Source organism: Clarias gariepinus, chromosome 8, assembly GCF_024256425.1.
Source record: "Clarias gariepinus isolate MV-2021 ecotype Netherlands chromosome 8, CGAR_prim_01v2, whole genome shotgun sequence".
Lineage (NCBI taxonomy): Eukaryota > Metazoa > Chordata > Actinopteri > Siluriformes > Clariidae > Clarias > Clarias gariepinus.
The window spans coordinates 1,469,424-1,481,743 of NC_071107.1; the positions used below are offsets into that span (position 1 = coordinate 1,469,424).

Sequence of the window (12,320 nt, forward strand, 5' to 3'; positions counted from 1 at the left end):
CTTCGACCATGCATACACATATAAGAGGCGTTCAAGTCAAACAGGGACTAAGTGTTATCTTTTTCTCATTTTTTTTAAGCAGTATATATATTTTATGTGTAGTATTATGTTTTTTTCTAAACATGTCAGTAGTTATCATGTAACTATTTTTTTTCTTCATTTTTCATTTATATATAGTAAATATATATAGAATTAAATATATATAAGTAGACACAGGAAATTACAAACAAAAAAACAGCAAGAAAAGTAACTGCACTGTTGGGGGTAAAAATGCCAGGGAACCCTATCTGCTGGTCCTTCTCAGGATCCTTCTCAGCAGCTTAGTATGGAAAATATGACAGCACATGACAACCTATTAACCACAACAAGCCACAAAGCCGACCTTTTAACCCCTGCTTCAATTTTAAATAGATTGGCACCTCATCCAGGGTAGTGCCCCAAGTCTCCCAGTATAGGCTTCAGGCCCCCTGCAAGCCTGTATACAGGATAAAGCCATATGGCTGATAAATGAGTGAGAGTGTACTTATATATACTCCTACAGAAGTTGGTTCTGATGTCACTAGGATGATTGTGGATATTAGATATATCTCGTCTACCTTGTGTAAGGTAAAACTAGTTTTTGTTACTAGTGCCAAACAAGCACTAGCTTTTCATTAAAAAAAAAAAAATATATATATATATATATATATATAAAGTGTAACATTCTTGTTGACAAAGTGTTTAAGAAAATGTTCAAGTTTTATTACTATTACTATTAGCCTCCACTGTGTGCTGTTACCCTAAATGATATGTAGCAACTGGAATTACTCCATCACCTAAAGAGCCAAACGTTAATGACCTCCTCTCCTCTGGGAAGGCACGTGTCATTTAGTCACTTAGTCTTATTGAGATCAGTTAACATTTCAATTCACCTCCAAAGGTGTTAAGATCAGAGCTCAGCACAGAACACTCTTTCTCGCCAACTTTGTCATGATTGGACTTGGTTTTGGCCCCGTAGTTCCACTAAAGGGAATGTTCTATTGCTACAGTATACAAAGACGATGGTTGGGCGTCCAAAAACATTTTGTATGTTTCTTCTTCTGCACAACCACATATAGTGTGTATATAGTGTATACCTACTTGGCTCTGTGTGAAAAAGTTATAGAATTCTACCCTCTACCAGGAAATCCTTAAGGACAATGTCCTCAAAGGCTTAAACCTCATTGAAGTCCTTAAACAGGCCGTTCGTGTAAGAAGAAAAGAGTGGAACAAGGAAAGCGGGCCAAAATTCCTCCACAAAACTCATTCCAGTTACCACAAACTTTTGAGGGCAGTCGTTGCCGCCAGGGGTATTATTACATACAGGTGTTGTATTAAATGCAGTCAGTGCCGCGGATTGTATAACTAACTTCTGAAGCCCAGAATAATCCTGTAGGATTGAGGAAATGTCCCTGGAGAAAGGGTTTCTTCAAAGGAAACATGGTAAATTGGTTCTAACTGTGATCTAACAAGAACATACAGTACGCTACAAGAAAGCTCCTGGAAATGTTTTTGAGGCCAGCAAAAAGTAAAGCAAGCTTCATTTGAACAAGAAATGCAAAACAGCTTTATTATAAAAGAAGTATTCATATCTGATCAGCAGGGCTTGATAACTTTTAATTTCAAGCTTACATCATAAAGCTTTGCCGAAAAGGACGGTATAACGACATTGAGGCGACAAATATATTTTTTTATTGGTTAACACTGAGGCCTTGTACATTACAGCATTCGGCGGACGCCCTCATCCAGAGTGACTTACATTTTTATCTGAGCAGTTGAGGGTTAAGGGCCTTGCTCACGGGCCCAACGGGGGCAACTTGGTGGTTAAACCTTGGACCTAATGAACCATAGTCCAATGCCTTAACCACCAAGCTACCACTGGTCACTTGAATCCCTATAGTCGGGGGTTTAAGTGCCACCTAGGGCCCGTGCGCGTGGAATTTGGCAGGAACTAACTTATGCTTTGTTAAAAAAAAAAAAAAGGCAAATTGGATACCATCAAGGTGCAAAGCTTTCTCAGTACGCTGGAGCCATGATCGGATACGTACTGTATATATAAATTCATATTGCTGTTGAGAGGGATTAGCTAACCCTAGGCAAAGCATTGTTGCAAAAGTTATTAGATCGTTATTAGTTGAAGAATATTTCTGCTCTGCACTTGCTGTGAAAATAGAAAGCCAGAGAAAATGAATGAATCATCATCAATATCTTCGCAGCCAGGAAGGCATGTGTCATGCATCGCTTTTAGCATTGTACTGTAGTTAGGGCAGGACTCTCTAAGCGCCTGACAAGATGATCGATTTCAGAAGACCTTAGACATTAATCATGTTTATCCTCATCATCAAGCCTTCACAGAATAAACAGCCCATTATTATATGATGTTTGTGTATGAAGATAAAACTGGGCCACTGCTAGATATTCTTAGATACAGCAGGAACAGAAACGAGGCTCAGCTGTTTAACGACCAGGACATTTCTTTTTGTGTTCGTGATTATAGCTTGAGAAAGTTTCACAATTGCAGAAAGCTTAACCCCAGGTCACATAATTATAGAAAACAAGTACTAGACACGTCTTCGTCTTCCTGTTGATGTTGCATGGACTTCATGATTCAAGAACTCTTACCTGTGATCTTCAGAGACATTTTTTGTTTTCATCTCCTTGGTAATGAAGAAACAGGTGATCCATGCGCAGTAACAATTGTCTTTCAGTCTCTTACTAGTCTCGTTCAATTCACTCAACCAAAATGATTTAATCATAAAAATGTTGTTTTACTGTTTCATGGAAATTTACAGAAGGACCTTTTTTGTATCTCTAATGTCACGATTTAAATCTAACTCAAATCCAACGAGGTGGCTTGGAGCTCTCAGCAGTCGTTCCTGTGAACATTCGGCGAGTAGAACACCTGATCCTTGAAAATGGACAGAACCAACTTGAAAAAAAGAGATACATCTGTGCGTGTATGTGAACTGTACACACACTCACTCACCAACACTACTTGCACGTTACAGGAACTCGGCTGGGAGTTATTGCCATATCCCCCGTACAGTCCTGACCTCGCTCCAAGACCTTTAAACATGCTTGGGCAAACATTAAAGGAGTTCCTGGGAGGCCGGCATTTCAGACGTAATTCAGACAGGCAGTGTGATCATGTCTCCGCCGTACTGGGGAAACTTTCTACCTTGATGGTGTCCAAGCACTAGTGATACAAGGGATAAGTGCATTAGTGCATCAGGGGATTATATAGAGAAATAAAGGGAGTTTTTACTCCCAGAACCCAGAATAATATTCTGTTATTCCGCATAATCAAAAGCCCTTTTGATATTTTTATGACTAAGCTTTGACCTACAGTACCTGGATCTGTACCATAGTGACACATTTATACATTATTTTTATTTATATACAGATTTAATTTAGTGTGAAAAACATGATAGAAAACAAAGTTTTGCTTCTTATTTGGCGAAAATAATTATCCTGCCCATGACCCATTCCAAAAATGGTGTATAAACATCATCACAAGGTTATATGAGTCTGGTAATTTATCTGTGGTTACTATGGAAACATCTGAATAAAAACATCAGTATAAAGCTGAAATTTGGGTCGCAGCTGGACCTACAGTCCAAGTTTCTGCAGCCCTGACAGATGATCACCACATGGCCCCGTTTAGTCCAGAGCCAAACCACTGAGATGGTGGAAAGATAATGCTCACCAACGATATGCAAGAAAGTAAACAGAACCTTTTCTAGACAAAAGACATTGCCAGGAAACAACTGTGCACCCAAAGAGAGAGAGAGAGAGAGAGAGAGAGAGAGAGAGGCAGGGCAGGGCGTTCTGTATGAACCTGAATTACTTCTGTGGATCACACCACAGTTTTTTCCTACCACTAGATGTACAGACATTATTGTTTATGGGCCAGTTACATCATTCCCTATATATTTCTCCACCTCTTGTTACAAAAGCACTGAATGTCGACTCATTTATGTAAATGTTGTGTATGGTTATGGACTCCAACATGACCCTGGAGAAATGACACTTGACCACTTGATGCTTCCTCCAAGATTAACTTTGCCGCCTTGTATGGCCAGGGACACGGTTTATTCTGGAGCTCTGCTTAAGTCCCAGTTGACGTTATCCCGTGAATATTTTCTTCCTATTTTCTTAAGGTTATAAGCTCATGATGCACATTCACCCTGAATTATCAGTTTAGTTAACAGTTAAGGAAAGAAACTACAGATTCATTTGCAGCACCAGTTTTACATACATGTCCCACGAAAGAACCCAGGATTGAACCCAGGGGTTACTCACAAAAAAACAATATAACGAATCAATTTACATGACAATGAACAGTAGTGATGGGAATCACCAGGAATCACTCGATACGATATTATCACGATACCCATGTGATGATTTGATTTGTATAGCAATTCTATAAATATCACGATTAATAAATATACTGATTTAAAAACAAACATAGCAAATAATTTCATCCTATCACATAAAATACTGTGCAGCCTGACAATGTTTTAATAGTTTAGAGTGCAGCACCTGTAGGATTATGGAGGAACTGCAACATTTTACCACCACAAATACACACATATATTAGCTCACCAACATAGAGTCAGTGTCGCAATACCTACTGTAAATTGCCACAAAGAACAATTACGATACATCTAAAAAAAATTTTTTTTACCACAATCAGGTAACTGAACTTCAAATGCATACTTCAATTCTACGTGATTGAACGCAGGTCACAAATGGTCTGAACATATTACACGTTTTACCGTGGCATACGGATGCCGCTCCTCAAAAATTTTCCCCTAAAACGTGGAATCAATTCGCGCGTATGTCTGGGAGTAGTTCAAAACTTGTTTGCATTAGTGAAAAGCCAAGTGAAGCAAGTTTATGTATTTTTTCTTTTGGCGTTTTTGCACTTTGTGCAAGATTAAATAAAGACACAGCACCGCGGGTCCCGAGAATGTGATCATGAAGAAAAAGGAGCCACTTTCAGTTTGGCCCTTTAAAGCAGCCGGTGGCAAGAGGAATCATAAATTAAGGTTAAGTGAGGTTTAATATCTATTAAATTCATATTTTATTTAATTTGCATGTCTTTTCTAAATGTTTTGATTGTTTTCATTAGTAATATTTTTGGGTGGCTGAAACGAATTATCTGCATTTACATTATTTCCTATGGGACAATGTGTTTCACAATACGAAATTTCGCCTCCGGAACGGATTAAATTTGTATGCCGCTGTAATATAATATTATAGTTATATAATCACCATCACCGCCAAGATATCCACAAGATTGTAGCATGTAATTGGTTTACACAAATGCGACCATATGAAATGATCCAGCTCACCTTATGTAATTCAGTCTGGGAATTGGAAAGTAAGGAAAACAACTTTTATGTTAACTTTATGTAACATGTCCTCTTAAAAAGGACCACACATTCAAACTGGAGTATTGACCCACCGCCAAAATGCATATAAGAAAAAAGAAATTACAAAGAGCATCTGTAGGATTCTTAAACTGAAAGAGTATGATTAGAGAATGACCCGTCATGTGATGGAGATGTTTGTGTTTGTTTACTCACCATTGATCTGTTGCAGGAAGTGATAACACGAAGCTTAAAACTAAACGACCACTAATCACTATGTGTTAAGCATTAACATGGATCCGTTATCACCAGTACGTTAGCTGCTGGAAATGAGGAATCTTAAACAAATAGACCTTTACAAATTAAAGCTGAATTTTGGGGGAATGTTTAACAAAAACAAAAAAACATTAATGTAAAAACCATTACGACTGTACACACTGAATGTATAAATAAGACACGACTCAAGACAGACATGTGGAAAACAAATTGCAATAAAATTTATTGTACTTAACAATCAAAGACTCAAACACGTGCAACGTTGTACCAGAACAGTATACCAAGACGGCTGAATATATTTACACTGTCCTCTATATAACAAAATAGCAATACTGTTAAACTCTGCTGGATATCGTGTACAAGTTTAACAATCTTTAAAACCCATGGTCATTCAAAGGGGAATAAACTGATGGACCGGATGGAGCTCGGATGCGATCGCCTAAACATGTGCCATACGCAAACCGCTAGCCCTACAGGAACTAACTTGTGCTACGGGATTAAGGACCTGCTGAGTGTAATCGGGAGGACTCGGTTGTCAAGGAACCGTCTCTCCCTCATGGAGATAAAGTGCTTCTCTGAAAGGGTGTACACGCAAACCTAACTGAAATAACATGAAATGATGATGAGGATGATGATGATGAAGTGTAGAGGACCACGGTGGTGTAAATGCTGAATGGAAGGTACGGTACAACAGCACACTGTTGCTTACACTCTTTTTGGGCCTCATTTATCAAACTAGATAGAAATAGATTTATTTGTAAACAGGTTGCAATTTATTAAAAAAAATAAGTTTGATTGTAAATTAAGGAGTTAATCAAGTCTTTGTCATATAGGCATTACTCACTTATCGTCTATACCAATGGTCGCAAAGGGGGGGCAGGTTAAAGCCTATTCCAGGAGACTTACGGCACAAGGCAGGCAATTAGGGAACGCCAATTAGCATAATCTGCATGTCTTTGGACTGTGGGAGGAACCCGGATTACCCAGAGGAAACCCACCAAGCATGGGCAGAGCATACAATCTCCATGCACACAGAGGCGGGAATCAAACCTGGCTGGGAATTGAACCCGGACCCTCGAGGTGGAAGGCGACAGTGCTAACCACTAAGCCACCGTGCCGGCGATATGCATTACAGCACAGTGAAATTCTTTCTTCGGATATCCCAGTGTAATTGTGTTAAGCCATGATACGTCGCCCCTGGAGCAGATGGGGTTAAGGCCCTTCTCTCAAAGGCTCGACAATGGCAACCTGGTGGAGCTGAGGCTTGAACCACCAACCTTCTGGTCAGTAACTTGGAGCTACTGGAACCCCTGGTCCTTCAAGCTGGAGTTCCTCATACAGACAGGTTTAAATTATTGATCCTTTTCAATTGCGCACGCAAACATAATTTCACAGTTTTTATGTTATTCACTAAAAACAAATGGTGCACCAGAAAAGTACCCAGACTCGGTTTGTGGCTCCGATACAGCAAGGCTGCATCGGCTGAGTTGCGTCATTGTTGGATTTAACGCATGTTGCAGTCAAATTGTTCTCTTTGACCATTTAAGACAAGAGCATGTTGAATAATAATCCAGTCACAGACTCGTTTTGGTGATCAGATGTGAACATCGTGCCTTCCCGTGGTCACATCTAGCAGCATGGTTTCCCCAGTCCGCTGGTGTTTTCAATTAGCGACAAACCGCGTAATACGAGGTCCTTCTGTGACTAGATGTGAGCACAGGGAATGAAAAACTACCAGTGAAGATCTGGTAGGAAATCAAACCCATCTGAGCTCATGTGCAGGAGATCCCTGAAGGTTTGTTGTGTGTATGTGAGCGTGTGAGGGCGAAATGAACTCTAATAGTTGTTAGGAAATGGAGGACAAATATATGATATGATTACTAAAATAGTTGACTGATATTTTCCCTCCACATTTTCTTTTATGTCGATATACTGTACAATATCGACTGATGTCTAAATGCCAAAGTGGGATTCGGGGATGATGAGGTGCACTCCGCCGTGGATTCCTCCAAGTGTTGTGTGTGTATGTGTGTGTATATGTATCGCAACTCTCCTGTCGAGTGCACGTCACATTCCGAGTTGTGTAGTGCGTATGAGGTTTTGAAAGTCGTGTAGTGCGCACTTGGCTTTAGTGGTTCTGACGGCGAAGAACCCGGTGGATTTGCAACATCGGCTTTAAGAAACCTTTCAAAATCTGGCTGGATTTTATCCTTTTATCCTTTTTGGTTTTTCCTTTCAAGAATAATTCCACAGCTTTATAAACAAATTGAAAAAATGAGGCCTGTAGTCATTTGAGTTAAAAAAAAAAAAATAAAAAAAATGAAAAAGCAAAACTGTGCTGCTAAACCACCACTGAGGATCTCAGCTCTTCCTTCAGTCTCATCAGTGAGAGCATAAACGACTCAGTCACACCTGCTGTGTATCAGTAACGTTCGCAATCTATAAATATATAAAGATGGATCATTTGGGTTTATTTTAGTCAAAGAATTAGAAGAAATGATGCGATGAGGATTAGTGGAAATGCTGAACGTTCGAGCACGGCCGAGGATCGCAGGAATGGGTTTAACACACAAAACAAACCCTGCGTAAAGTGGATGCTACAATCGTCCATCGCTTCATTCAAGACGGGCCTTTTACTGGCTCACAAGGCCTGCTTCTCTCCACACACACACACACACACACACACACACACACAGTAAGCTGTTTGTCAGAAGATTTGGCGGTCAGTGCTGGACCCTGTGTGATTACATAATCTCGCGCTACACAACCTGAACTACTGCAAGCTGTGTGAGAGATCAGCAGAAAGAAAACGTTTCTCTTTATAATAAATTACACACACAATGAGGACCATGATAAACATATAAACATGGCAAGTTAACAAAAAAAAAAAATCATATAATATGACACTTAAATGAAGACGTAATATAAAGTCTGATTAAAAACGAGCAGGGGGAAAAACTACAACCTCTCCTCTACAGTCCTGCATTATGAAACTTTGTGCTTATTGACTTACTGTTAAATATTAAACGATACTGGCTCTTCATTATCCTTTAAATATCTGTAAGGCTGGCACCCGGTTTAACAAGAAAACCAATAAAACCTTCAGCGCTAATTTGTTCCAGAATGGGTTTCGTGCTGGTGGAGAGTGGGCAGCGGCCTGGAGCCAAATGAATATCGGTTATGAAGATGATTCCTTGTGCTTTCTCCCAGTCCTGGAATATGGCGCAGTCCATCATGGAAGAAAGAAACCCTCCATAGATGTGATCCTCTGGTGATTCAGTACATTTAGGTATACCCCATAACGTTACTGAGTCTAGACCTGATCAACCCCAGATCATAACACTCCAGAGGCCTGTACAGTGGACACTATGCATGATGGGAGCATTGCTTCATGTCCTTCCCTTCTCACCCTGACACGCCCATCACTCTGGAATAGGATCACTCTGGACTCATCAGGTCACATGAGCTTTCTCCACATCAATCCAAAGTCCAGTCTTTATGCTCCCTAGCTTTTAAACTGAAGCCTTTTCCCCTGATAATTCTCACTAACAAATGGACAGACAGCTGTTTAGTCCCAATCCTTTGATTATACAGAAATGCTCGGTTACTTTTTTTTAATGATGCAACATCACCAAGCGGTGAATTGATCTTCATTTATATTATTTATTTTTTCCCCAATCACTTTTCGACGATGTAGTTGCAGCAGCATCCTTCCAGGTTTTAATAATGTCTCGGACAGTTCCTCCGCCACTTCCCATCTCCTTAGTTGTTTTTTTTTTTGCTTGATGGAGGGCAAAAAAATATATAAATAAACCCTTCTTAAGCAGTAACTACTACCGACTTTTTTCCCGCCAGGCAGTGTATAAAAACAGAGAGGAAGCTAATTAAAAAAAAAAAAAAGTTAGTTCAATTTCAAAAAACTAATCAGTGCATCTGCTGGTTACAGTGATAACTTTATAGAAATCCTAAAAACATTTAACCACCTGTTCTTCAGACTGACACAAAGCTCCGATAGATGTAAGTAAGGACAGAGCGCAAAAAGATTTAAATTACAGGTAGCCAAAAAATATGCCCTGAATTCCTGATTGTGAGTGTGTACGTGACATAACTTGTAACAAAGCTTTGGAAATTTATTATTTATTTATTTATTTATTTATTTATTTGACCTTGCTATGATGTTAATCCTGATCAATTCCAAAATCTGATCAGTTCATCTGCTGGCTCTAATGATAATCCAACAAACATTTAACCACTGATTCATAAAACATCATGCTAAAGGAGACCTCAGAAGCACAGACTGAGGAAATTGTCTCCAGTCGGAAAAGGGGGTTTAAGCTCCTGAATATGAAAGGTAACATGTCTATAAGACAAATCCTAAATCCCTCTCTTCCACTTGTCGCCTCGAGATCGGCACTCGACATCAAACCAACATGGCTCCTCAAGGCGTCACCAGGAAAACAGCAATTCATTCTCCTTCTCTGTAGTGTGAATACACAGACGTCATAACCGCCGTAACTGTCGGTTCTGACTTTCCATTTCGAAAGAGAGTGAAATGTAATGGGTTCCTGTTTATTCCAGCTGTTCTGGTGCCATGTCTCTTACCGTAAGATTTACTGTTCTGCTTCACCAGCGTGACGGAACAAAAAAGCTCTTTTCCGCACATATTCAGTGTAAAATAATTAATGCGGCGCTTCCGGACAGTCCTGCACCTGGTGGTCTGGGGGCCGGTGAGGAACCTGCTGTACGTACGGATAATAGCGCACAAAAAGCGAAGGGAAGAAAGGAACGCTTGCTTTTGCTAGAGTTAATAAACTGATAAAGACTGCTGAAACTGTGTGAGTACAGGTGATGAAAATGGATTGGAGGGAAAAAAAAAAAGCAACGACACTGATGCGCTTTTTGTCATGAGTGCTAGTGGAATAAAGGCTTGATTAAAACATAGAGGACGAGGACACGGTTACAGGTTCAACTGAAACACGTATGCTGACACGCGATAAATAACCCTATCCTTCTTTGGATAATGAATGAAATCAAGACTGAAATTTGACTGATATTTCACCGACCGCCTCACTGACTGTAAACAGGGCCTGATCAAACTTTTTTTTATTTAAACCTTATTATAAAAATAAAACTATGTTATTAAAATAAAAGTCGTGCTTTAGACTTCTGCTCTCCGTATGTGAAACTCTGCGACGTTAATCGGCGATGATTCCGTTCGAGCCGACACTCTCACGCTGTAAAATAGCAACCCGCCGACATGCTAGTGTATCAAACAACGGGTACGACTGGGAGATTATTTATTTACGGACCAGGGTGCTGAGCTTGAACTTTGTGAAACGACTTTGTGCTTCGGAACGGAGCGGAAAATGAATAAAACGGAAGAAGGTAGTGATGTTCAACAACGCGCCAGGATGAGCGCGAGGAAATCTCGGTGGCACTTCAGAGGACACGACCGCTACGAACGAAGGCTAATTAAAATTGTTTTTGTTTAAACTAAGACGTAATAGTTAACAGAAGCTGAACATTCTCAATAATAAGCGAGGTTTCTGAAATAATCTACATTTCTGACTCATTACGGTTTGTGCTTCTCGGGCCGCAGCACTCGGACGGCGAAAGCGTTGTGCAGCCATAGTTTCAGAGATGCTACAAAGGCGAGCACTGGTGAGACCTCAAGCGGACGACTTGAGACACGAAACGACGACGTTGTATTTTTCAGTTACTTAGACTGCACTCGGACTGCTCCGGACACAAAATGCAGTACGCTGGTCACAGCTAGACATACTCGTGTACATGTATAAATTAATTATATCCATTCTGGAATATATTTATATATATATATATATATCAGTATGTATACATTGGCAGTGATCCCACAAGAAAAAAGTTTTAAAAGGCAGAATTCCTTCAAGCAGTCAAATCTGCCATCTTGAAACTCGCTGTGTGCTTTAGATCCAAAACCCCGCCCCGCCACACCCCCCGGCCCTCCAAATCGTGGTGATGCAAAACTAATAAAGAAGAGACATCAAAACCGACCCGCTGCGACTTTTTTTCAATGAGGCCATATGGGAGAAAGTATTGCTTATGTTCTTTTTTTTTCTTTTTTTCCCACCCCTCTTCACCACCCCTGCCCCGCCCCAACATCCTGGTCCTGGTCTGTATTCAGCTCCATAGGAGCCCCCTCTAAAGTTGTAGTAGCCACTGGGCGGGGCGACTCAGGACTTGGCCTCGTCTTGGTCAGCTTCAGCGGAAAGCTCAATGTCAGACAGGCTAACTTCCACCGGCAGGATGAGCGACGTGTCCGAGTCACTGCTCAGAGGAGGCTGGTGCTCGCCTGGAGGATAACGAGAAAGAAGAAGAAGAAGAAAAACAGCAAAGATGAAACCAGGCAAGAAAGCATCATCATCATCATCATCATCCTAATAAAGAAAAAATTATAACGAGAACAGTCGAGACAGGATTCAGTAACATCACTTAATGTTCCTGCCATGTAACGTCCTCGTCATATTGTCATGGTCGTTTGGTCTCTCTTTCTCTTTATGCTCCTATTGATGGATTGATGGTGGACTAAAGATCTGCACTTTACTAAAAACACATTTCAATTTTTTTTTTCATATAGTAGACATTAACTACACTGTCCAGGGAAAGTTACTC

The 12,320-nt window shown here is 40.2% G+C and overlaps 1 protein-coding gene across 1 annotated transcript in view; it reads right to left on the bottom strand.

The window, feature by feature from the left end:
- Window positions 1-7,886: 7,886 nt before the first annotated feature.
- The window catches only part of rnf150a (ring finger protein 150a), a 28,768-nt gene continuing 24,334 nt past the window's right edge, over window positions 7,887-12,320 (bottom strand). Inside the window, exon 7 of the mRNA XM_053501560.1 lies at window positions 7,887-12,000. Coding sequence (XP_053357535.1) covers window positions 11,882-12,000 — 119 coding nt within the window. The 3' untranslated portion in view covers window positions 7,887-11,881. The remainder of the gene's footprint in view (window positions 12,001-12,320) is intronic.